The sequence below is a fragment of the Saccopteryx bilineata genome, chromosome 11 (genome assembly GCF_036850765.1).
Source record: "Saccopteryx bilineata isolate mSacBil1 chromosome 11, mSacBil1_pri_phased_curated, whole genome shotgun sequence".
Classification (NCBI taxonomy): Eukaryota; Metazoa; Chordata; class Mammalia; order Chiroptera; family Emballonuridae; genus Saccopteryx; species Saccopteryx bilineata.
This window is the reverse complement of record NC_089500.1, coordinates 57882731-57908689: the sequence shown is the minus strand read 5'-3', so window position 1 is coordinate 57908689 and position 25959 is coordinate 57882731. Positions and strand designations below refer to the sequence as shown.

The following is a 25959-nucleotide window of genomic DNA, read 5'->3' as shown; positions in this document are numbered from 1 at the left end:
ACCTTTTCAGAAGGCTACACACACCCTCCCGAAGAGCTGGCTCTTGCGTTCTCTAAATGTAGCTGCAACTGTCGCCACTCCTTGCCCTCTGTTGGAGCTCTGGCATCCCATTCACCCGAACACATGCTCTTTACCCTCCCTGTGGCAGTCTGTGTGACCCAGCAGAACTTCTGGTTCCACAGTGCCTGCACAGATGTGCTTCAGCTGTCTCAGGGACATGTGGTAACACTGTAGGCAACAACAGTCAACTGTGGGTCACACCCTGCTTTGAGCCTCAGTTTCCTATTTGTTGTGAAAAACAAGACAAGAGGCCCAAAATGGAGTTGCTTATGCCAAGCCTCACATCACCAAACTAAGATTGAATAGTCCCAGCTCTCCCAGGAATGGAATCTCAAACCAGTCCCTCAGGAGTCACCTGACCAGCACCAGCGAGGTCATCTGCAGACAGACCCATCAGGAAAGCAACGGTGCAGTAACCAACCCACTTTCTGCCAAGCTGGACCAGCTGATCTGTGCATCATGCTGGAAGGGCAACACTCGCTTTGCAGGGAACCAGGACAGCGCTCCCAGAGGCAGCTGCAGCCCCGACCCCAGTCAGCGGGCTGTGCAGACGTGCTCCCTCAGCGGCGGGCAGTCCGGGTGGGGCGGGGAGGCTGCCGCAGACCCTGGGCACCAGGGAGCGGGCACTGCTCTGCTGGGTACAGCGCACAGTGAATTACAACTTTGTTTCACTCCGGGACCTTAAATATTAAATCACCTCCTTGACAGCCATAGGACACTCAATGATTTCAAAGCAAAAATGTATATAAAAAATGAGAAGCATTTTTTTCTCAAATGGCTGTTGAATTTATTTGCTTGTTCAATAATGGTCCTGGCAAAAATTAGTTAACCAACACTGAAACAACTGTAATGAAATACTAAATTTTAAAAATCCATGACACCTTGATAGAAATAAAAGTTTACATAAACAAAAAGAAACCTCAAATATTGCCAGCAAATACAAAATGAGTGTAACATGACCAATAGGACAAGAAGGCTTTTATACATTTATATTTGACACCTGACCATATTTTCAGTCACCATAATATCTTCTCTCCAGGTTTAAAAAAATAGTATGCTGATTTCTATAACAAAGCTTTTTTTCGTACAAAAATCAAATAATGGCCAACAAGTCACAACAGTGCAATAGGCAGAGGATAAAAAACCGCATCAAACAGGTGTTGAAAATAAATACTAACTAGGAGGAGGAGAGGGCAGAGCCCTCGGGGGAGAGTTCCCATCACCTCGACTGTGCGTCTCCACAGCCAGGAGAGCTGACGCCTCGTGGTGCCATCTGTTCCCGCAGAGCCAAGCGTGACTGAACACAGGTGCCTGACAGTCGGCCTCCCAGACCCCTCAGGTCACCAGGGAAGTGACAAAAGCAAGAAAATGGGGTCAGGGATCACAGCGATCATTAAAAGGAGATGTTTTTTCTACTGTTCAATCTCATCGATTGGGAGTCCATCAGCAAGTTCACTGGGACAACATGGGTAGTTGAGAACTTCTGTTTAACAGCATATATATGGCTTATTTAGGCAAAGAGACATTTACATTCCAGCCCAAGCAAGCAATCTACGTCATTCTGTTTTTAATGGAAAGTCGGTCACATGAAAGATTTCTGGTCTGAGAACAGATCTTGTGTGGACTCCTTAGGTCAAGGAGGCTAATGAGGAACAACCTAGTGAAAAGCATTTGCCAAATAATAGCAAGGAGGCCTGGGAGGAGCCAGAAAGAGCAGGTGGCCCTCCTCCACACTGGGCCAGGCAGCTCTGTCTGTGACCAACTAGGCCAATCTGGTGACTCAGGCTCGAGGACTGTGTTTTCAAACTGTCAGAGGAGAGGGTGACAAGAGTGAGTGAAGGTAACCCCCGTAAGAGCCGTCTGGCCACTCGGGAAACATGAGGCAGCTCCCCATGATAGAATCTGCACCAAAAAGGCATAAAAGGCACAAGCAAGAGTGACTAGGTAAGCAGTGACCCTGGAGGGTGGGACTGTGGGGCGAGCCACAAGGCAGGGACAGCGTTTACCTTGTTCGGTTCCTCCCCTGGAACGAGAGAAAGACATCCTGATTCTGCTGTAATAAAAAAGCAAAGATGATTTTTGGTTTAAAAAGAAGCCACTCAAGGATTAAAATAGTTATTTTAAGTTAACAAAGAAAATTAATTTTCAAATAAGCTATCTGGAAAACTCATCTGTCTGTCCCCTCCAGTCAGCCCACAGCAAGTGCCCGGCTGCCTCCTCCCCTGGAACCTGAGCCTGACGCGGAGAAGTCACACACGTGGAGAAGGGAGCGTGTCTGAGAAGAAGAGATCTTTACAGAATGTACAGCAGAGTTGTGCAGTCTGACTCTCGGGGTTACAGTAAGATGCACAGGTCTTGCTGGGCCCGGAGGGTTCCATGACCCACAGGATGCTCAGATGGGTGTTTCCTTCCTGTCTCTGCTCGGGGACGGCTTGGCCTGCTCCTTGCCTGCCTTTGGCTGCTCTTTAGCTGCTTTCGTCTCTGGGGCGCCATCTCTAGGCGGCTGGACGGCGCCCCCGCGCCGCTCGGGCTCGCCGCTGTCCTGGGCGGGCGGCTCCGACTTGGCTCGCTGCAGCTGGAGCAGGCGGAGCTGCACGCGCAGTTCGATGATGGCCTCGCGCTCCTCGTGGACTGCTTGATTCAAATGATTGTTCTTAATCTTGAGGAATGACAGAAAAGAGCCACTGTCACTCAGGAAGGTCAAAACTACAATGCTTCCAGAGCAGAGAACAGTTCGCAAGGGTATCTATCCTATGAATGTTTTTTTTTTTAGTTAATTTAGTTGTGAAGTGGAAGACATGAACATGAATATACAACCAAGGTATATAAAAGTTCAAGATACAAACTGTTCTGAAATACAAAATATTAAGCATATCTAGAAAATATAAATGTACCAATAGAAAACTGGTTTAATAAATTAACGTTTCTAATGTTTAAAATAGATTTATGTTTTTGAACTAGCCCCTGACCAGCCTTAAATAAGGGAAGATAAAAGTGACTCTAGTATCAATTACAGGCCTATAGCTTAGATTTGTCTCAGAAGTGGATGTCCTTTGTCTGTTGTGAAAAACATTACTTTAAAATATATATATTTTAGTGAGGGGGGGAGGCAGAGACAGACTCCCGCATGCGCCCTGACCGGGATCCACCGGGCAGGCCCACCAGGGGGCGACGCTCTGCCCAGCTGGGGCTGCTGGTCTGCAACGGAATTTTTTTTTTTTTTTTAGCGCCTGAGGTGGAGGACATGGAGCTATCCTCAGTGCCCGCAGCCAACTCTCTCAAACAAACTGAGCCACGGCTGTGGTAGGGGAAGAGAGAGACAGTAAGAGAAAGAAGAGGGAGAGAAAGGGTAGAGAAGCAGATGGTTACTTCTCCTGTGTGCCCTGACCAGGAATCGAACCTGGGACTTCCACAAACCAGGTCCACACTCTACCACTGAGCCAATCAGCCAGGGTCAAAAACCATTACTTTACATCTGAACTGTGCTATTTAATTAGCCAAACCACAAAAAACTACAACTATCAGTCCTAAATTATCTACACTTATTCAGCCAAGTTGAGGTAACGCAAAACAGCCAGTCCCAAATCCCCACCAGCCTCTGTCCCTGGCGGGGCTGGCTGCACAATGCCCCCTCCCTTCCTCATGTGGCATTTCCCAGCCTCCTTCCCGGCTACCTGTGTCCCTGCGACCAAGCCTTTGCTAACAGGGTAGGAGCAGCACTGGGCTCTACCTGTGCATCTTGCCCTTGACAACTGGCATTCTTTTTTTTTTTTAATTTATATATATATATATATATACATATATATATATATATATGTATATATATATATATTATTTATTTATTTATTCATTTTAGAGAGGGAGAGAAGAAGAGAGAGAAGGGGGGAGGAGCAGGAAGCATCAACTCCCACGTGCACTTTGACCAGGCAAGGCCAGGGTTTTGAACCAGCGACCTCAGCATTTCCAGGTTGAGGCTGGAAATGCGCCACCACAGGTCAGGCGACAACTGGCATTCTTCATTCCTTTCCCGCTTCCTGCTGACTCAAGAGGGCACAGACTTACAACAGCCACTTTAGACCCCAACTGGAAAACCGCATGGAGGATGGTAGACCTGGCTGTTTTCTAGATGAGATATATAACTATCTTGTTCAAACCATAAGAGTTTCTCTTTGTATTCCAAATACTATAATTCTGGAATATGTTTTCCTGCTTAGGATTCTCATATGATCTGTAAAATGTGAAGAAAGCAAAACAAGACACCAATGTGAAGCCTTTCTAAAGAATGCTGTTGTAATTCCGCCCAGGTCTCTGCCACTGCTCCGCTCTTCCCACCACACCCCTGGCTGCACAGCCCTGGCGAGCGTCTTGACCTTGAGCCTCAGTGGGCAGCCCCTGTGAGCTCTGTTCAAAGGTTCTGTGGAGAGAACTTCTGGCAGGGAGCAGGGGTTACATGGAACTCATCTAATTTTCTATGGGGTGGGTAGCTCTGGTTTGGCCCAACAGCTGAATGTACCTGGATGAGGGGGGACAAAGCAGTTTTACTATTCTTCAGTTCCTGTCTGAGACTGGCCTCTCTCTCAACCCTTAGGCAAAACACCTGGAGACAATGTTTTATTTGGGGTAGGAGGAAAAGTCTAATCAAGATTATTAATTTTGGCCCTGGCTGGTTGGCTCAGTGGTAGAGCATTGGCCTGGCGTGCAGAAGTCATGGGTTCAATTCCTGGCCAGAGCACACAGGAGAAGTGCCCATCTGCTTCTCCACCCCTCCCCCTCTCCTTCCTCTCTGTCTCTCTCTTCCCCTCCTGCAGCCAAGGCTCCATTGGAGCAGAGATGGCCCGGGCGCTGGGGATGGCTCTGTGGCCTCTGCCTCAGGCGCTGGAGTGGCTCTGGTAGCAACATAGCGACGTCCCGGATGGGCAGAGCATCGTCCCCTGGTGGGCAGAGCGTCGCCCCCTGGTGGGCGTGCCGGGTAGATCCCAGTCGGGCACATGCAGGAGTCTGTCTGACTGTCTCTCCCCGTTTCCAGCTTCAGAAAAATACCAAAAAAAAAAAGATTATTAATTTTGGGCCCTGGCTGGTTGGCTCAGTGGTAGAGCATCGGCCTGGTGTGCGGGGGTCCCAGGTTCGATTCCCAGCCAGGGCACACAGGAGAAGTGCCCATCTGCTTCTCCACCCTTCCCCCTCTCCTTCCTCTCTGTCTCTCTCTTCCCCTCCCGCAGCCAAGGCTCCATTGGAGCCAAGCTGGCCTGGGTGCTGAGGATGGCTCCATGGCCTCTGCCTCAGGCACTATAATGGTTCTGATTGCAACAGAGCAGCGCGCCAGATAGGCAGAGTGTCGCCTCCTGGTGGGCGTGCCGGGTGGATCCCAGTCGGGTGCATGTAGGAGTCTGTCTGACTGCCTCCCTGTTTCCAACTTCAGAAAAATACAAAAAAAAAAAAAAAAAGAAGAAGAAGAAAAAAAAAAGATTATTAATTTTGTTGTTTTCTTTTCTTTTTTCTTTTTTCTTTTCCAAGTTGATAGGAGGGGAGTTAAACAAACTGCTGCATGTGCCCCAACCAGGATCCAGCCAGCAACCTGCATCTGTGGCCATGTTCACAACTACTATTTTTAGCACCTGAGACGAAGGCTCCATGGAGTTATCCTCAGTGCCCAGGGCTGATGTGCTCAGACCAATTGAGCCATGGCTGTGGGAGATGAAGAGGAAGAGGGACAGAGATAGAGACTAAAGGGAAAGGGAGAGGGGTGGAGAAGCAGATGGGCGCTTCTCCTGTGTGCCCTGACCAGGAATTGAACCTGGGATATCCACATGCCAGGCCGATGCTCTGCCACTGAGCCAACTAGCCAGGGCCTTGTTTTCTTTTAAGCACACAAATGTCTCTCAGTTTCCTAATGCCAAGTTTACTCTCACCTGCTGCTTTACAGGTTGAGGACCAAGAGAAAATTCTGTCCCTCATTTCTCCCAGACAGAGATTCAGGGACTTTTCCTTCTTGCACTAGCATTTCTCTCTCTGTTCATCTTCTCTGAGAACACAGACCAGATTATTCAAAGCTGCTCAAACTGGCACAGTCAGGTGAGGCTCACTTTTAGGTGCGAGAGAAAGGTCTGGGTGGTATACTACAGTCAGGAAAAGTCACACTTCTGACAAGGCCACACCTATGCCATCTGTCCGGCCATCAGTCAGCTTCTGCCCTGCATATTCTTTGGTAAAATGTCCCCTTAAACTCCTCTATACTCAGCTGTCCGAATTGGTTACCAAGGTTAAGAAAAATTCTAAGGGGATGCTCTGGCCAGTTAGCTCAGTTGGTTAGAGCATTGTCCCAATACACCAAGGTTGAGGGTTTGATCCCCACTCAGGGCACATACAAGAACCAGCCAATGAATGCATAAATAAGTGGAACAACAAATTGAGGTTTCTCTTTCTCTCTTTTCCTCTCTCTTTCTAAATCAATTTAAAATTTTTTTTTTTAATTCTAAGGAGAAATATGTAGTCAATACAACTTTCTAGAAGTTAGTGTATGTTTTGGTTATTTCCCCCCCAAACTCACCTCTAGCTCTTCATTCTGTCTCTGTAAGTCCTCCAGGATGATCTGCAGCTCCTCCTCGTCCTCGCTCTCGCTCTCACTCTCAGAGGAGTACTCCTCCGTCTCGCTGCGCCCATGCTGCTGGCGACTGCGGAACAAGGGGGACACTTTACGGACAACCAAGAAAATCTGCTGTCCATAAACCTGCCTGTTTCCAGGTTTACCGGGCGTTCACAAGTCAACCTCATACACCATTTTTAATATATACTTAATAAGTAAGAAACTTAGGATGATTAATTTTGTATGTCTAATTCTTTTCTACGGAAGTCTTAGCTGAGACCATTATGTTGATATTTAAGTAAACATTCTCGGCAACGTCCAAACCCTTGCCTCTCCTTTACCTCTGAATCTCGGCGATCTCGGCTCTGAGGCGCTCGATCTCCTCTTTCTCTGCGGCAATCTGTCGGCGCAGGAACTGCTCCATGGCCAGAAGCTCCTCCTGTTCAGTCAGAATCTCATTCTCCTAAAATAAGGACCGCGGTGAACACCTCTGAGAGTATGAGTCTGAGAAATGTGTCTATGGGGGTCTCCTTGTTGACTTGAACTCTTTATCCCTATACATATAACATACAAGTTACGGGAAAGGTTGTTGAACTAAAAAACAAGTTTCCTTACTGTCAAGAAATGGTTCCTTTGACAGAAGGAAAACTAAGTAATCTGGGAGGAAGGACTTGATTTTGTCAAGCCATAAAATGCTGCGTAGGAGTCCATGTTCTCACTTTGCAAAAGCTGGTATGGGGCTAGAACACTGGGCCCCAAACCGAAGTTCAAACCTGCTTTCCAGTCTTTTCTGAGTGCCTTCCCTTCTCAATCAAGGGAGAGGCTATTTTCAGGCCCTGGTGGCCTCAAACAGTGTCACTGAAAAAAGAAGACCCGAGGACATGGACAGCTGGTGTTAACATCAGCGCACAGCAGATCCTGTGAAGGGAAGATGTTCACAAAAGGAACCTCTTCTCACCACAAGTCACCATCCTTCTCAAACCATCTCCCTAGAGATAACATTCAACAGTAAATATTGTGCTTTAACAGAACATGCATTTCTAAAACTGATCAAATGACTAAAGAGAAAAAAATACCTATTCACCCAAGATATAAGCCCCTCCAACATAAAGAACAAACACAGACAAAATTTATGAGGCAATAGAGATGTAAGGCTGGAAATGAGAGCTAGAAGCATTTCTTTCCAAACTAACAGGTACCAAAAGGATAAGTACCTGTGATCAAACTGAAAGACACTCTGGTCAGGTTCTAAAGTGAAGCACTAAAGGCCCCCAATATGCACAAGGAAGTTTTCTCCTAGATAAAATATGCAGTATTCCCCACATGTTTCTAAACAGACATGTTTATGCTCCAAAAAATACCATATTTAAAAATCCTGAAATAAAGGCATAATCTGGGACCTCACTCTCTCTTCAGGGGAGAAGAGTTATGTATTCCTGCTAGGCAAAACAAAGTATATATTTTGAAGAAGTGACAGAAAAAGACTAAAACTTAATAGGATTTAGGTATCCCACATACATGAGATTCTGGAAACACAGACTATGTTGTCAGAGCCTAGATCTTCATTCCTCATTGGTTACCCTCTGGGTATTTCTAGAACAGGCTAAGTTTAACTTGACAAAGAGGAAAGGAGCTCATCTTTAGCCCTATTCCTGGAATAGATACTCAAGAGCTATATGTCAAATCAATGAAGGAAAAAAATAAAAAAATAAAATAAAAATAAAAATAAAAATTCATCAACAACTGACTTTCACCTGCGAAGAATAAAATCAAAATTTCTAAGAAGTGCTATTAGTAACAACTATCTGTATTGATCCATTTTCAAGGATACCAAACTTTGTGTGGTCAAGAACATGTTTTAAATATTTATTAAAGTCTAATCAGTAATGTGAAACATGTAATAGTAATCTGTAAATTAGGGAAAATACTTGTAACTCAGACCTGTGTGGATGAAATAAGATTAAGTAAAGCAACTAGAATAGTGTCCAATAAGAAGCAATCAATCTGTAGAATATAGTTGCTCCAGCTGACATTTAAGTAAACACCATACAGGTGGGACAAAAGTAAATTTACAGTTGTTTATATGGAAAACACAATGAGTAATAAATAATAATACAAGAATAAACTCTGTTCCACATACTCACAACTATAAAATTACTTTTGCCCTATTCTGTATAAAGGCAGGGCAAACAACAGTCAGAGTCTATCTAAAACTTCAAAATCATCTTACAAGTTTGATTAGAAGACTCATATTCTATAGTTGAGCTTCCAAATTATCAGAGGATGTCTTGCAACACACTCCTGAATAACCAATGGGTCAAAGAAGAAATCAAAATAATACCTTGAGACAAATTAAAATGGAAACACAACATATAAAACTTATCAGATAAGTAATATTATAAGTGAAGGAGGAAACATTACAATTGGTACCATAGAAATGCAAAGGGTTATAAAAAGACTATTAAGAATATTTATACACCAAGAAATTGGATAACCTAGAAGAAATGTGAAAGTTCTTGGAAACATACAACCCACCAAAACTGAATCATGAAGAAACAGAAAATCTAAACAGACCAATAACAAGTAAAGAGATTAAATCAGTAATCAAAAATTTCCCAATCAACAAAAGACCCAGACCAAATGGCTTCACAGGTAAATTCTACCAAACATTTAAAGAAACAATGCCAGTCCTTCTCAAACTCTTACATAAAACTGAAGAGGAGGCAACACTCCTAAACTCATTTACGGGGCCAGCATTACCCTCACACCAAGAGCCAGACAAGAACACTACAAAAAATTAAATTACAGGGCAATATCCCTAATGAGCCCAGATGCAAAATCCTCAGCAACATAGAAGCAAAACAAATTCAACAACACATTCAAAAGATCAGATGCCATGATCAAGTGGACTTTATCTCTAGAATACAAGCATGGTTGAACATACTCAAAAAATGTGACAATCCACATTACAGAATGAAGGATAAAAATCAAATGATCATCTCAAAAGATGCAAAAAAATCTGACAAAATTCCACTGGAAGTCCTAGCCAGAGTAATTAGACAAGAAAAAGAAATACGCCCTGGCCAGTTAGCTTAGTCAGTTAGAGCACTGTCCCAAAACACAAAGATGGAGAGTTCGAGCTCTGGTCAAGGCACATACAGGAAGTGAGCAATGAATGCACAACTAAGTGGAACAACAAATGAATGCTTCTTTCTCTTTCTCTTTCTCTCTCTCTCTCTCTCTCTCTCTCTCTCCCCCTTCTCTCTCTAAAGAATCGATCAATTTAAAATAAAAGGTAACCAAATTGAAAAAAAGTAAACTGTCTCTGTTTGCAGATGATCATGATCTTACATATAAAAACCCTAAAGACTCCATCAAATAACTGTTAGAAATAATAAATGTGTGATTCAGTCAAGTTGCAGGACACGAAATCAACATTCAAAATCATTTGCATTCTGACAACATTTTAACAATAAACTATCTGTAAAAGAAATTAAGAAACGATTCTATTTACAACAGCATCAAAAAAATACTTGGAATAAATTTAACTAACAAGAGTCAAGATCTATACACTGAAAACTATAAAACATGGATGAAAGAAATTGAAAATAAATAAATGGAAAGAAGCTCTATGTTCATGGATCAGAAGAAATAATATTGTTGAAATGTACATAACACCCAAAGCAATCTACAGTTTCAATGAAATGTCTATCAAAGTTTCAATGGTGTTTTTCAAAGAAATAGAAAAACATCCTAAATTTCATACAGAACCACAAAGGACTGATAAATAGCCAAAGCAATCTTAAACAAAATAAACACAGTTGGAGGCATTACACTACCTGATTTCAAAATAGACTACATATCTATAATAATCAAAACAGTATAGTACTGGCTTATAACTAGATATATAGAACTAATATAACACAACAGAGAGCCCAGGAACAAATCCACACATTTATGGTCAATCCTTGACTAAAGGTGCCAGAAACACCCAATAAGGAAAGAACAGTCCCTTCAAGAAATGATATTGGTAAGCTGGTTTTCCACATGCGAAAGAATGAAATTAGACCCTTATCATACTGCATATTAAAAATAAAACCTCAAGCCTGACCAGGCGGTGGCACAGTGGATAGAGCATCGGACTGGGATGCGGAGGCCCCAGGTTCCAGATCCCGAGGTCAACAGTTTGAGCTCGGGCTCATCTGGTTTGAGCAAAAACTCACCAGCTTGAGCCCAAGGTCGCTGGCTCAAGCAAGGAGTTACTCGGTTTGCTGAAGGCCCGTGGTCAAGGCACATATGAGAAAGCAATCAATGAACACTAAGGTGCCGCAACGAAAAACTAATGATTGATGCTTCTCATCTCTCCGTCCCTGTCTCTGACTCTCTCTCTCTCTCTGTCTCTAAAAAAAAACAAAACAAAATCTCAAAATGGATTAAAAATTTAAATGTAAAACCTGAAACCGTAAAACTATTAAAACAGAGGAAAAGTTCCTTGACATTGGTGTGGGTAATTTTTTTTTTAGTTTTATTTATTCATTTTAGAGAGGAGAGAGAAAGGGAGAGAGAGAGAGAGAGACAGAGAGAGAGAAGGTGGGGAGAAGCTGGAAGCATCAACTCCCATATGTGCCTTGACCAGGCAAGCCCAGGGTTTCGAACCGGCGACCTCAGCATTTCCAGGTCGATGCTTTATCCACTACGCCACCACAGGTCAGGCTGAGTAATTTTTTAAGATATGACCCCCAAAACACAGGCAAAGATAGACAAATGGAACTGCACCAAACTAAACAACTTCTGCACAGCAAAGGAAACAATCAACAGCATGAAGAGACAACCTATGGAATAGAATATATTTGAAAACCATACATGTATTAAGTGATTAACATCCAAAACATATAAGGATCTCAAACAGCTCAACAGCAAGAAACAATGCAATGCAATTTAACAATGGGCAAAGGAATTAACAGACATCTCAAAAGACACACAAATGGCCAATAGATGTATCAAAGATGTGCAGTGTCACTCATCATCAGGGAAATGAGACATCACCTCACACCTGTTAGGACGTCTATTAACAAAAAACAAAAGATTAGTGTTGACAAGGATGCAGAAAAAAAGGAACCCTTGTACACTGCTGGTAGGAATATAAATTGGCACTACCATTATGAAAAACATTAAGAGAGTTCCTCAAAAAATAAAAACAGAACATTCATAATTCAATAATCTCATTTCTGAACACATATCCAAAAAAAATGAAAGCAGAATACTGAAGAGATATATGCACTACCATGTTCATTGCAGCATTATTCAAGAGCCAAAATATGAAAAAACCCGATCAACAAAGATGCACACACACAGGAATACTATTCAGCCATGAGAAAGAGGGAAATTCTGACATTTACGACAGCATGATGGATGGACCTGGAGACTACTATGCTAAGTAAAATAAGCCAGGCAGAGAAAGACAAATATTGTATGATCTCACTTATATGTGGAATCTAAAAAAAAGTCACACTCAATATAGAGTAGAAAGGTAGTTACCAAGGGCTAAGGGGTGGGAGAAATGGGGAGAAGTTGGTCAAAAGACACAAAGTTGCAGTTAGGATGAGTATGCCTACAGATCTAATGTACAGGCATGATGACGATAGTTACTAATACTGTATTGAATATTGAAAATATACTGAGGAGATTTCAGATGCTCTCATCACAAAAGAAAAAGTTAACTATGGGAGAAGATAATGTTTAACTTGACTGTAGTAATCCCACCATGTGTACCAAATCATCATGTTGCATACTTTAAATATATACAATTTTCATTTATTTTTTTATAAAGAAGCTTGCAAAATAGAGAAAAAAGTTTCGCTTACCTGGGCAAGGAGAATATTGATAACTTCTTCATTTTCATTCATTTCTTCTTTGGAAACATCCTCCTTTGAGAGACTGGCTATCTCTTGTGCAATCTTGGTTTCACACTCCTGTTAGGAAAGACAGATGGAAACAGTAAGCCAATGTAACACATACTTAACAAATTCACACCATCACCTCTGTCCAAGTTTCCTTCTCATTTCCTAGAACTGAAAAAAATAACATTAACAGTTGAGAAACCATCTGGATAGGTGGGCATTTGTTAACTAGGCTTGGAAAATCACAGGTGGATCTTCACTTGTGGCTATAGTGTGAAAAATGTGCATTTCTGGTTAATGTGCTCACCCATTTCTGGAACCCTTCCACACGAATTACCTACAATGACACTTTTTGTTGTTGTTGTTGGGGGAGAGGAGAGGGATTTTAAGCATACAATTCAATTAGTTTCACAAGTGTACAGTTAAGTAACCACCACCACAATCATGATATAGAACACTTCTATCACCACACAAAATATACTTGGGCTCCTCTACTATCTGCTGGTCACTGATTGGCAACCACTGATCTTCTTTCCATTGCTCTAATTTTGCCTTTGCTTGAATTTCATACATTCAATAAATCAGTAAGTAGTCTTTCTCAACTGACTTCTTTCACATAGATAATGTTTTTACAATTCATCTATTTTGTTGTTTGTAGCAGTTGTTTGCTGATACGCCATGGTGTTAATACACCCCAATCTGTTTATCCATTCACCAGCTGGGTCCTTCCTACTTTTGAGCAATTATAACTAGAGCTGTTATGAACATTTTGTATCATACAACATGTTCTGTATCAATATATGTGCTTTCTTTAATACCTAAAAGTAGCATTGCTTGGTTATATGGTAACCATATATTTAACTCTAAGAAACTGTCATACTGTTTTCCAAAATTACTGTACTATTTTGCATTATCAAGAGCAATATGAGTTTCAGTTGCTCCACATTCTTGTCAACACTTGGTATTTTTAATTTTAGCCATTCTGGTTGGTGTACAGTGGCATCTCATTGTGATTTTAATTTCTATTTCATTAATAACTAATGATGTTGAGCATCTTTGCACACGTGTACTGTAATAAAAGCACCACTTCGGTTTGGGATATGATGACGGCAGAGGCTGTGCATGTGCACTGGGGAGGGGTAGAGGGAACTCTGTGTACCTTCCTCTCAATTTTGCTGTGAACCTAAAACCACTCTTAAAATATTCAATCTAAAAATATGAACTGTTTTGCCTTATATAAGCTGATTTTTTAAAATATACTGTTGTCTAGTTTAAGTCCTCTATCAGATACATGGTTTTTGCAAATATTTTGACACAGCTTCATCTTGCATATCCTTCTTTTTTGCTGACAAAAAAAAACAAAAACAAAAGCTCTACCGTTTCCATTCGACCCAATGCATGGAAGAGAGCTCAGGGTGGTTAAAAGGATGTTAGTGGTTTCAGAGAGAAAGGCTCAGGCAAAAGCCAGACACCAGGCTGATGTAGACAGGCCCCTCAAAGACCTCTGGGCTCCAAAGGCTCCTAGTTGTGCTTGAGGGTGAACTTTTCAAAGAAATACTTTGGCCCAGCCCAGCCTGGGGGCCGGCCAGCCTGTGGAGGTTAGTCAGACGGTCACCCATCTTCTTCATAATAAGTTTCACCCCCCTCACCCAGGAAGTGGTTCTCCAGAAAGTCAGAGAGATGAGGCTCTATGCGGGTAGAGCCCAGAGCATGCAGATCCAAAAGGACCTGGTTCAGGTTCTTCTCCATGACCATGGTGGCATCCTGAGTTTTACCCCACCCATCTTGGGAAGGCTTCAGAACATCTTGGAAGAGAAGGCGGCCACTGCATTGGTTTTGCATCCTTTTTTATTTTTCTGAAGTGAGAAGTGGGGAGGCAGAGAGCATGTGCCAGACTGTGAGCCACCCGGCATACCCACTAGGGGGCGATGCTCTGCCCATCTGGGGCATTTCTCCATTGCAACTGGAGCCATTCTAGCGCCTGAGGTGGAGGCCATTGAGTCATCCTCAGCGCCTGGGGCAACTTTGCTCCAATGGAGCCTTGGCTGCAGGAGGGGAAGAGAGAGATAAAGAGGAAGGAGAGGGGGAACAGTGGAGAAGCAGATGGGCACCTCTCCCCTGTGCCCTGGCTGAGAATTGAACCTGGGACTTCTACACGCCAGGCTGATGCTCTACCACTGAGCCAACTGGTTTTGCATCTTTAAGAGACCTTGGCACTCTCACACTTCTCCTCAGCCAACTCATGGAGAAGTGGCCCACACGCTCCAGAGCCACATGGTCACAGTGGAACTAGAAGCCCATAGAGAGGTAGCAGTGTAGCAGGCCTGCAGATGCAGGCAGACCAGGCAGTTAACAGCAGCCTGCACCTCAGGGAATAATTCTGACAAATTTGGGAGCTGATGGTTGTCCAGGAATCAGGAGTTTAAGTGCTGGTTGCAGAGGTGGAGAATGACTGAGGTGGTTCCAAAGGTGGTGGGCTGGAAATGAGGTTGGAGGGTGGTCAGAGGCTGAAAGAAGGGGCATGTGTCTTGGGTCTGTTCCATAAACACTGTTGAAGGAAAAGACAGATCTGGAGGAACCATCAAGAGCCCTGTGCATATTCATTTTCTTACCAGTGTCTTTTGAAGAGCATGCTTTAAAATTTGATGAAATGCAATGTATTCAAATTTTCTTTTACAGTCCTATTTAAGAAATCACTGCCTAAGCAAAAGTCAGTAAGATCAGTGTTTTCTCCTGGATGTTTTCTCTAGGTTTTAGTGCATGATTCATTTTGAGTTAATTTTATTATACATACATTGTATAGAAAAAGTCAAGATTCTTCTGCATATATCCAATAGATATCCAATTGTTCCAGCACCATTTGTTGAAGAGAAAATCTTTCCCCCATTGAATTACCATTACATCTTTGTTGAAAATTAATTGCCTTTATATGTGTGGGTCTATTTATGACATTATTCTATATGTCTATCCTTGATTACTGTACATTCACCATAAGTCTTTTTCTTTTTCCTTTTTATTTTTTCTTCTTTTCCAGGTGAGGAGGGAAGGCAGAAAGACAAACTCCCACATGCGCCCCAACCAGGATCCACCGGGCAACCCCCATCTGGAATCGATGCTCTACCCATCTGGGGCCATGCTCGCAACCGAGCTACTTTTAGCGCCTGAGGCAGAGGGTCCACGGAGCCATCCTCAGCACCCGAGCCGATGTGCTCGAACCAATTGAGTCATGGTTGCAGGAGGAGAAGAGAGAGAGAAAGTGAGAGAAGAAGGAGGGGTGGAGAAGCAGGTGGTCCCCTCTCATGTATGCCCTGACCAGGAATTGAACCCAGGACATCTACACACCAGGCTGATGCTCTATCACTGAGCCAACCAGCTAGGACCATAAGTCTCTTTTTAAAAATACTTTTTACTTTTATTTTGAGATAGGAAGAGAGAGAGAGAGAGAAGTATCAACTCATTGTTCCACTTTGCTGTATAACCACTGATTGCTTCTCATACATTCCCTGACCAGGTCTCAAACTGGCAATATGCTGGGATGGAGCTTGCCACCCAGGGGTTGAACTGGTGACCTCAGCACTCCAGAACAACACTCTATCTACTGCACCACTGGCCAGGGCCACAGTAAGTCTTAAAATCAGATAATGTGAAGGCCCTGGCCTGGTAGCTCAGTTAAAGAGTATTGTCCCCATACATCAAGGTTGCAGATCTGATCCTCAGTCAGGGCATGTACAGTCAGGGCATGTACAATAATCAACCAATGAATGCATAAATAAGTAAAACAACAAATCGATGTTTCTCTCTCCTCCCATCTTCCTCTCTGCCTCTAAAATCAATCAATTCTTTTTTAAGTTAAAAAAAATCAAGACAGTGAGAGTCTTCCAATGTTTTCTTTTTTCCAAAATTATTTAAGGTAATCTAAGTCATTTGTATTTCCACATAAATTTTAGAAGATCTTGTCAATTTCTACAAAACCCACCTGTTTATAATTTTGATTGGGACTGAATCCACACATCAATGTGAGAAAACCTAACATGTTAACAACATTGGGATATATCACTTCACGTTATTTAGATCTATCTTTTTTTCTTTTTAGGTTCAATACAAATTGTTCACTGCTGATATAAATAGGAATACAATAAGCTTTTGTGTATCTGACCCTGTATCCTACCACCTTGCTAAATTCACTTACCAGTTTTTTATACATTCCATAGGATTTTATATATAGGCGATCATGTCATGTACATAGACATTTCTCTCTTAATCTGTATGCTTTTTTTTTCTTGCTTTATTGCATTGGCCTGAACAAACCTCCAGTACAATGTTGCATACAAGTGGTAAGAGCTGAAATCCTGCCTGTACACCCAATCTTAGGAGAAAACATTTAAAATTTTGTCACCATTAAATATATCAGTCATAAAATTTTTCACAGATGCAATGTTGTTTGCTGACTTATTATCATGAGTAAGTGTCGAATTCTCCCAAATGCTTTTCTATATCCATTGACATGATCTTATGGTTTTCTTATCTTTAATCTGTAAATATAATGAATTATTTACTTCTATCTTTATTCCTCAAAGTTGAAAACCACTTGATAGAACCTTTGAGCATTTTGTAAATTAAAGAGAAGGCATGAAAAGAGAACATCAAGAAAAATAATAGTAATCAACCATCCCTCTCTGTAATTGTCTCTTGTTTGTTATGTCATAATTCCTTTATCCAAGAAAAATGCAAAAGCAAGAGAAATGAAAGCCAAACCTGCATCAGTCCTGTCTAGTCACAGACCCTCCATTTAAAGACATGGGTAATGTCATGTCTTTACATGGTCAACAGTTAACAACCATGGGGCCAGGCTAGTCAGTCTAAAACCTGATTCTGGGTTGAATCATGAGGGGAGTAATAATAATTTAATATATTATTATTATTATTATTATTATCAGGCATAGGAAGCAAAATATATAAAAAGATAATCTGGTAAAGAGAAGAAAAGAAGGAAGACATATACACAGAGGGCTTCTGCTAGTCTGCTAGTCCTGGGGTGCACGGGTAAAAATTCCATAAATGTTTCCTATTTCAATAATAGTTGATATTCAATATTATTTCATATTAGTTTTGGGTGTACAGCATAGTGGTTAGATGATTACACAACTTACAAAGTCATTACACATTACTGACTGCTCCCTGTGCTGTACTTCACCTCCTTGTGACTATTTTGCAACTACCCACTTGTACTTTTTAATCCCTTCACCTCTCCCATCCAGCCCCACAGACGGCCTCCCCTCTGGCAACCATCAGGTTGTTCTTCATATCTATTCGTCTGTTTCTGTTTTGTTTGTTCAGTTATTTTGTTATTAGTTTCACATGTAAGTGGAATTATTGAATGTTTCTTTTCTGACAAAGCTATCCTCCACATAAATGTAAATCTCTTAACTTCAAATCAACAAAAGTACTTGGTTGTATTTGTCTTTAGCACAACCACAAAGGTGACCCACCAGCAATCACACTCTCCCAGTCTGATAAATGTTAACTAATACTCCTTGGATCCTGCCATTGAATCTGCATGCGAGTTATAAGAAAATCCAGAGGTTTGGAGTCTTAGCCTGGGTGTGGCTGGGAAGCTCAGTCCCAGAGCCAAGCAACATACATGAAACTACAGTGAAGATCAAAAGTCTGACTCATGTACCTCAAATGTATCAGGAGTCACATGCCACTCTTCCTATTACTAAGTAAAGAAAATCCCTTCTGATTTTTAGTACCTCCATGTGTTTCCAAAGAGCTGACTCAAATTCCCCAGCCATCTCTGAAATGTATCACTCTCCCACTGCTTCCCATTTTTAGAAAACTTTTCACAGGTACAACTAACCAGAAAATGACAAAACACATCTCATAAAAAATTCTGTTTAAATGAAACATTTCTCTGATACCAAGCTGAACAATCAATAATCCAGAACTGAGAACATTCAAATGAGTAAATTTCCCACCAAAGACATTCACTTTAAGAGATGTATATAGTCTTTTCTTCTTTTCTAAGTGAGAGTAGGGGAGATAGAGAAACAGACTCCCGCATGCGCCCCAACCGGGATCCACCTGGCAACCCCGTCTTGGGCCGATGCTCTGCCCATCTGGGGCCATGCTCACAACTGAGCTATTTTTAATGCCTGAGGCAGAGGCTCCACTAAGCGGTCCTCAGTGCCTGGGGCCAATGCGCTCAAACCAATCCAGCCACAACTATAGGAGGGGAAAAGAGAAAGAGAAAGAGAAAGAGAAAGAGAAAGAGAAAGAGAAAGAGAAAGAGAAAGAGAAAGAGAAAGAGAAAGAGAAAGAGAGAAAGAGAGAAAGAGAGAGAAGAAGGATGGGGAAGAGGAAGGGTGGAGAAGCAAATGGTCACTTCCCCTGTGCCCTGACCAGGAATCAAACCTGGGAAATCCACATGCCGGGCCAACACTCTACTACTGAGCAGCTGGCCAGGGCCTTATATATTGTATCTTTTAAAGAAATGACTTAAAAGAGTTATGTACCAAAAAAATAAATTTACTTACTTGTCTTTTAGCTTCTCTCAGTTTTCTTTTGAGAGCTGTCAGAATTCTTTGTACTTCCCATAATCTTTCTTCTTTAGATAAATCCTTTATCCCACCTTGCAGATCTCGATGTAAACAATTCAAAAGAAACTCCTAGAAAACAATAAACCACACACTTCTGATCATTCACATCTTATCTTAAAATAAAACCATGCAAAGATGCAGAATCAACTATTTTTTCAATTTCATTAAAGGAATGAAATAACAGCACAAATTATTTTTTAAGGATATGACTGAAGTCATTCTTACCTGTTTCCCTAGGCATTGTGTTCTCATTAATTTACATTAGTCAACAGCACTTAATTTACATCCCTTCCCCCAACACACCATCAACTAATAAGAAATGGGAGCTCAGAGCAGATGAAAGGAAGAAAAGCAAGCAGGGATTGATAATATGTATGCAAATAAAAGATGTAATAATAATCAAATGTTTAAGTAAATTTCTTACTTAGTCCTGAATTTCTTACTCAGCTTGCCAAACACACGTAACCAATCAAATGGCTGTTTTCTTCTATCACAAAAACAAGTAAAAAAGCATAGGATGGATCTGTGGTCAAATTCTGGTTCTATACCTTAGTAATTATGTGACACTGAGTAAGCTATTTAAAACATCCATATTCTTAATCTGTAAAATATGGTCAATAACAGAACCGTGTCTGGATAAACTGACATATTTGAACTGCTTACAATGTGCCTGGTACCATGCTAAGTATATTGATTGCATTATCTCATTTATTATAATCTTCATATCAAACCTAAGAGGGCCCATTTTAAAAAGATCACAGTGGTTAAGCAATTTGCCTAAAATCAGTCAATTAATTAGAAGCAGAGTAAGAATTTAAAGCTATGTTTTTTATTTCAAAACCTGTGCTCTCTCCATGATATTCTGACTTAATTGGCATGTAACATGTACCTAACATAGCTCCAGATATACTTTAGAAAGTACTCAATGAACAAGAGTTTATTTTCATCATCACCACCATCAGTGTCCAAAGGGGCAGAGCCAAGGCAGATTCCTGCGGGAAAAAGCACTGGCTGTGCTCACACACCTGTCTTCTGATCTCCTCCTTGATGCTCTCCTGGGTCTCTGGCAGTGTGGGCATAGTGGCCATGTTAGACCAGCGAAGAGGTTTTGTCACTTGCTTTAGAGTCACATTTCCAAAGAGCTCTTGCACATGTGTGAAAAACACATAAAGGACACGATTGCTAATCTAAGAAAAAAAATAAAGATTTGCAAGAAAACTATTAACATTATTTTGTTTCACTTAATTTATGTCTACTGCATACTACATCCTTTAATCCTGGACACGTGAATGAAAGTTTTCCTCAGTAGGGACTAAATATGCTTTGCTAATTAGATTAGCTAATTGCTAATTCTAAGAAGAAAATTGGAAAATATGAGTTAAGTCATATACTTAATCTCTGTAAGAAACTGGATAAAAAAGGATGTAGAAGCTGATGACTATCAATTTATTCCTTGTTAGTGATTTTTAAAAATATTATGTTCTTTTTACAAGTTATTTTGAAGCCTTTTAATGCACACCATTAGATCTACTGAAGATATGAGGCAAGTAAGTACCCTTGCAGTTAGTTGTACAGTTGGCTGAGAGTTTGACTCACTCCAGAAACAATGCCTTCTGGGCACATGTGCATAATAGCCAGTGTTAAAATACAATATTCGCATATACTAGATCAGGACATTTGGTTGGCTGAAAAATCTAATAAAAGAAGTTACTTTCCACCTACAACTTACTCTTACAATACACTGGAATCTTCTATGATACTATCATCCCTATTAGAGTAATATTAAATAACAATGTAATATTTTACCAAATTCTGAAATCCTGACTGGTATAAATGATCACATTCAAATTTGAGAAACATTTTGCTTCAAAGTATAATCAATGAGCATGAAAGACTCTTTAGTAAAAGGAAATACACTCCTACACAATGCATTTGGACAATGCCTGATAATAATATACTATACTGACCGAAAAAAGGGCTAAAAATATAAAATATAAACATCATCTCGGGTTTTTTTGCCATTTGTGTTTGGCCTGAGTAAAATATCAGTAATTCTAATGAAAGAAAACACATGCTCTATGCCAGCACCAAGTGAGTGAGTAGTATATATGAAAGCCAAGAATTCCTGCTATACAGAGATAAAAATGACCATACTACCAATTCCCTGAAATGCCTTCTTAGATTAAAATTCTATAAAATACTTCTCTAGGATCTATCTTGATGAATGGAAATCTCAGATTAAATCCCTAACCAAGCAAATGTTAGGTCCCTTTGCACCTGAGTCTGATATGTGTGTGTGACATAATTAAGCAATAAAGCTATCTGAAGAAATAGTTGAAATCTTTAAAATTCTACAGATGAACTCTGTAATTGCAGGTACCACGGGCTCCTCTTCTACTAATGACAGACCTCTGTTATCAGGAACTGGTTTACAAACCCAGAGCAAAGACTGTACAATATTCATATTACATAGTGACAAAGCTAATGGACAAATATGTTCATCATCCTCTATGTTGACACTGTCCATATTGCTTGGTATGCAACTCAGCAACAGGAAAATGTTCCCGCAACTCCCCAGGGCCAGCATCAGAGGGCATGTGTACCTGAACGGTTGGGCTCAGCACTATAGAAATGTTCTGTATATTCATTTTTGTTTCCAGTTCCTTCGCGATAACATGGTCCATGTGCACGATCAGCCAGGAAATAAGAAGACAGTTACATTCTGGCAGCTCTTTCAGTAAGCGCTGGAATTCCTGCACTTTCTCACTCTCCGTGCTCCTCCCACAGGCCTCTTCAAAGCGAGGCATAAGCTCTTTGGTAAGCAGATTTTCCGGAAGGTCTCTCAAATACTGCTTCAGCAAACTGGCTACAGTGTTAGGCTCATATTCTTCCAAATTTGGAGACTCCTCTCTGTCATAGGCTGCTTTCAGCTCATCCACCTTTGATTTAATTCCTTAAAACATTCAAATTCAGAGAGAAAGAGAATATCGAGAAAAAGAAAAATCAAACAGCTGTCTTCACTCTTGTACCCACACCTGGGGGGAGATCTGAGAAAAGCCAATCTGACAATAACAACCTCTAGTTATGAAGTATTTATTTATCTATATAAGGTTCACACAATTCCTCTGTAAACAAGATAATATGAAAGACTGTAAGACTGTAATTCGAGGGTGAATTTAACCAAAAGCTAAATGATAATGGAAAACAAAATGTTCAAAACAAAAGTCAGAGCAACCACAGCCATTATTAAGCAACTATGCCAAATCAACTCAAGAAAAAAAAACTTTTTAATTTAAAGATAGGTAAGTAAAAATTCAGGCAAAAACTAAACTACAATCTAAAGCTTAAAGTCTTGCTCTACACCTGGATGGTAAACTGCTTTTTCTAACTAGTCATAAGACTGACAAAACACAACTCATTATAAATAAACACGTTCCCAAAAGTTGTGAGTCATTACATTTTTATACATAAATAAAAATTGAATCACAAATGCAAAAGGTAAGTCTGCTATCTAAACAACTCTGAAAATTATTCTCCATTAAAGAACCCCATTTAATTTCTATTTTTAAGTTTGAATCCTTCACACATTTTCTTAATCTGGGAACAGAACTGGAACAAAAAAAGTAAAATTTGGGTTTCTAAAATCAAATTGTTTTTCTTTTCTTATTGGACAGAAAGAAACACTAACATACAAAATTATGTTTTTCAAACATTATATACGTTTTTAAGTCTTCAGTCCAATCTGCATGTGACATAATTCAATGACTGTGACTGCTCATCAGAATACCAAGTAGCTTTCTACTGTTTTTAATACTTACAATGGCTAGGTCAATTATTAGAAATGAGCAACAACTTAAGGCTGAGATATTGCAATAGCAAATACGAATACTAATGTGTCATCTAGCCCTGGCTGGATAGCTCAGGTTAAAGCATCTTCCCAAAACACCAAAATTGCACGTTCAATCCCTGATCAGGGCACATACAAGATCAACCAATAAATGCATAAATAACTGGAACAACAAACATGTTTCTCTCTCTCTCTCTCTCTCTCTCTGAAATCAGTAAGCTAAATAAAGTGCCATCTAATCTGAACAGCATCTTACACTTACAGTGCTGACATCTAGACATTGAAATTCCTTGTTTTATGTGAAAAATCTTTTAATGGCATTATAATAAATATGTAACTTGCCTGACCTGAATAGAGCGTCGGACTGGGATGCAGAAGGATCCAGGTTTGAGACCCCGAGGTCGCCAGCTTGAGCGCAGGCTCATCTGGCTTGAGCGCAGGCTCATCTGGCTTGAGCAAAAAGCTCATCAGCTTGGACCCAAGGTTGCTGGCTCGAGCAAGGGGTTACTGGGTCTGCTGAAGGCCCACAGTCAAGGCACATATGAGAAAGCAATCAATGAACAACTAAGGTGTAGCAAAGAAAAACTGATGATTGATGCTTCTCATCTCCCTCTGTTCCTGTCTGTCCCTATCTATCCCTCTCTATTGACTCTCTTTCTGTCCCTGTAAAAAAATAAAAAATAAAAAACAAATAAATGTGTAACTTATCTTGCACTGACAAGATAAAATGAGTAACTCCAAAGATGAAAATAATATGAATCTCATTTTTGTATAATCTTATTTTAGGCAGAAAAGTTAAAAAAAGAATTCCCATTTTCTTATTATAATGAAACACAGTGAAATTCTCCAAATGCTATAGAAATGTTTACCTGAAACCTATGTACTCTTACTGATCAATGTCACCCCCTTAAATTTTCTAAAAAAGAAAAGAAAACTTTTGGCCAAGTCCTCCTCTCTCTCTCACATATATTTTATACATATCTAATTTCCCTGCAACAGTGCCTAGCCAGAAAACTGTATCAGTGAACAACTGGAATGTGTTTGGTTTGCTGTTAATCTGAAATTGTCATCAAAATGTTTCCTTTTTAAAAACCAGACACTTCAAATAAAGCATCCCAGGTACAGAAAGAGCATATGCAAAATGATATTAATATGTTTTAAAATTTAAAACTAGAACTTATATAGGAATAAGTGAGAACCAAAACTCTCCAGCAAAAAAAACAGTATTATTAGCATTCAAAAAGTCACAGTCATAAACTCTGCAGCCCAGTGTGCTGAATGCAGCATACCGCCAGAGCTTAAAAAGATAAATAATGCCTGACCAGGCGGTGGCGCAGTGGATAGAGTGATGGACTGGGATGCAGAGGACCCAGGTTCGAGACCCCGAGGTCGCCAGCTTGAGTGCAGGCTCATCTCCTTTGAGGAAAAGCCCACCAGCTTGAACCCAAGGTCGCTGGCTCCACCGAGGGGTTACTCGGTCTGCTGAAGGCCCGCGGTCAAGGCACATATGAGAAAGCAATCAATGAACAACTAAGGTGTTGCAATGAGCAATGAAAAACTAATGATTGATGCTTCTCATCTCTCTCTGTTCCTGTCTGTCTGTCCCTGTCTATCCCTCTCTCTGACTTACTCTGTCTCTGTAAATAAATAAATAAATAAATAAATAAATAAATAAATAAATAAATAAAGGCAAATGTATGTTCTAAAAAAAAAAAAAAAAAAAGATAAATAACAACAAGCCCTGGCCAGCTGGCTCAGCGGCACAGTGTCGGCCTGGTGTGTGGGAGTCTTGGGTTCAATTCCTGGCCAGGGCACTCTGGAGGAGAAGCGCCCATCTGCTTCTCCAACCTTTCCCCTCTCTTTTCTGTCTCTCTCTTCCTCTCCCATAGCCAAGGCTCCATGGGAGCAAAGTTGGCCCAGGCGTTGAGGATGGCTCTGTGGCCTCTGCCTCAGAAGCTAGAATGGCTCTGGTTGCAACAGAGCAATGGCCCAGATGGGCAGAGCATCACCCCGTGGTGAGCATGCCGGGTGGCTGTCTCTCTGTCTCTCTGGTCAGGCACATGCAGGAGTCTGTCTCTCACTTCAGAAAATTTTTTTTTAAAAAAGTAAAAGATAAATAACAAACTGATCAAAGCAGAAGCTCAACCTCCAGAACTCAAAGGGAACAGCTAAGTTTGAATGCTCTGACACACAAATTAAGGAGTGCTGCAACTCTGACTCTCCACTAACACAACATCAAAATAGGTCAAAGACAAAAGACAATAGGATTTTTTCTGAACAAAGCTATAGAAACTCTTCAGAGAAACTTGCACCTAAACCAAATTTTCTTCATGCCTACCAAAACCATGTGAGAGAAGCAGCTTATGTTAGTACTGTTTAATTTTCTGAAATCAATTCATCATAAATTATTCTTAAAAGCCAAAATTTCAAATTCATTTAAATGTTTACTTTTGTTATTAAATAATAAATCAAATTCAATTCTAATATGTTTACTTTCTATAAAATAGTATCATTTGAGCCAAAATACTCTTACATTATAATGTTATCAGATTATGTAAAAATTTCCTCAATTATCAAAAATGCCTGCCCTTTCTCAGCAAAACTCAAATATCAAATCTACCTTCTAGAAATGTGTATGAATTAATTAAATGGAAAAATGAAGTCTAATTTCTTTATATATTCCAACTGTGCATTACTAACTCATGAAAATATGTATAGCCAACAATAAATTTTATAAAATAAATCTCTAGTACAAAGAAATTGAATGATTGGAATGTAATGAGTTGGAACAGGTCTGGACTTTCATCTTCTACCAACACAAAAGTCATATTGCTTTAAAAGAAATGAAATTCTTTTACTTTAAACAGTATGCATTTTGCTTGATTTAGGACAGCCAATATGAATTACATTCCTGCAAAGTATGAAATTTAAAATTTCATACATGTGCAACAGAAAAAATGGAATATCAAT

General features: G+C 40.5%; 1 protein-coding gene across 8 annotated transcripts in view; it reads right to left on the bottom strand.

Moving 5' to 3' along the window:
* RALBP1 (ralA binding protein 1) overlaps positions 1-25959 on the bottom strand; it is a 167495-nt gene that overhangs the window by 91311 nt on the left and 50225 nt on the right. For 6 of the 8 annotated variants that reach the window (XR_010727500.1, XR_010727498.1, XR_010727499.1 and 3 more), the window contains exons 4-11: positions 21746-22095; positions 20168-20329; positions 19080-19211; positions 12508-12615; positions 6985-7106; positions 6608-6731; positions 2509-2719; positions 2067-2113 (exon numbers count right to left, since the gene is read on the bottom strand). Coding sequence is in view for 4 of the 8 variants with exons in the window: in XM_066246966.1 (XP_066103063.1) it covers positions 2067-2113; positions 2509-2719; positions 6608-6731; positions 6985-7106; positions 12508-12615; positions 19080-19211; positions 20168-20329; positions 21746-22095 (1256 nt within the window). In the remaining 4 variants the exon portion in view is untranslated. Of the gene's footprint in view, positions 1-1152; positions 2720-6607; positions 6732-6984; positions 7107-12507; positions 12616-19079; positions 19212-20167; positions 20330-21745; positions 22096-25959 lie in introns of those variants that run through there. The other 2 variants (XM_066246964.1, XM_066246967.1) reach the window with 2 other exon arrangements.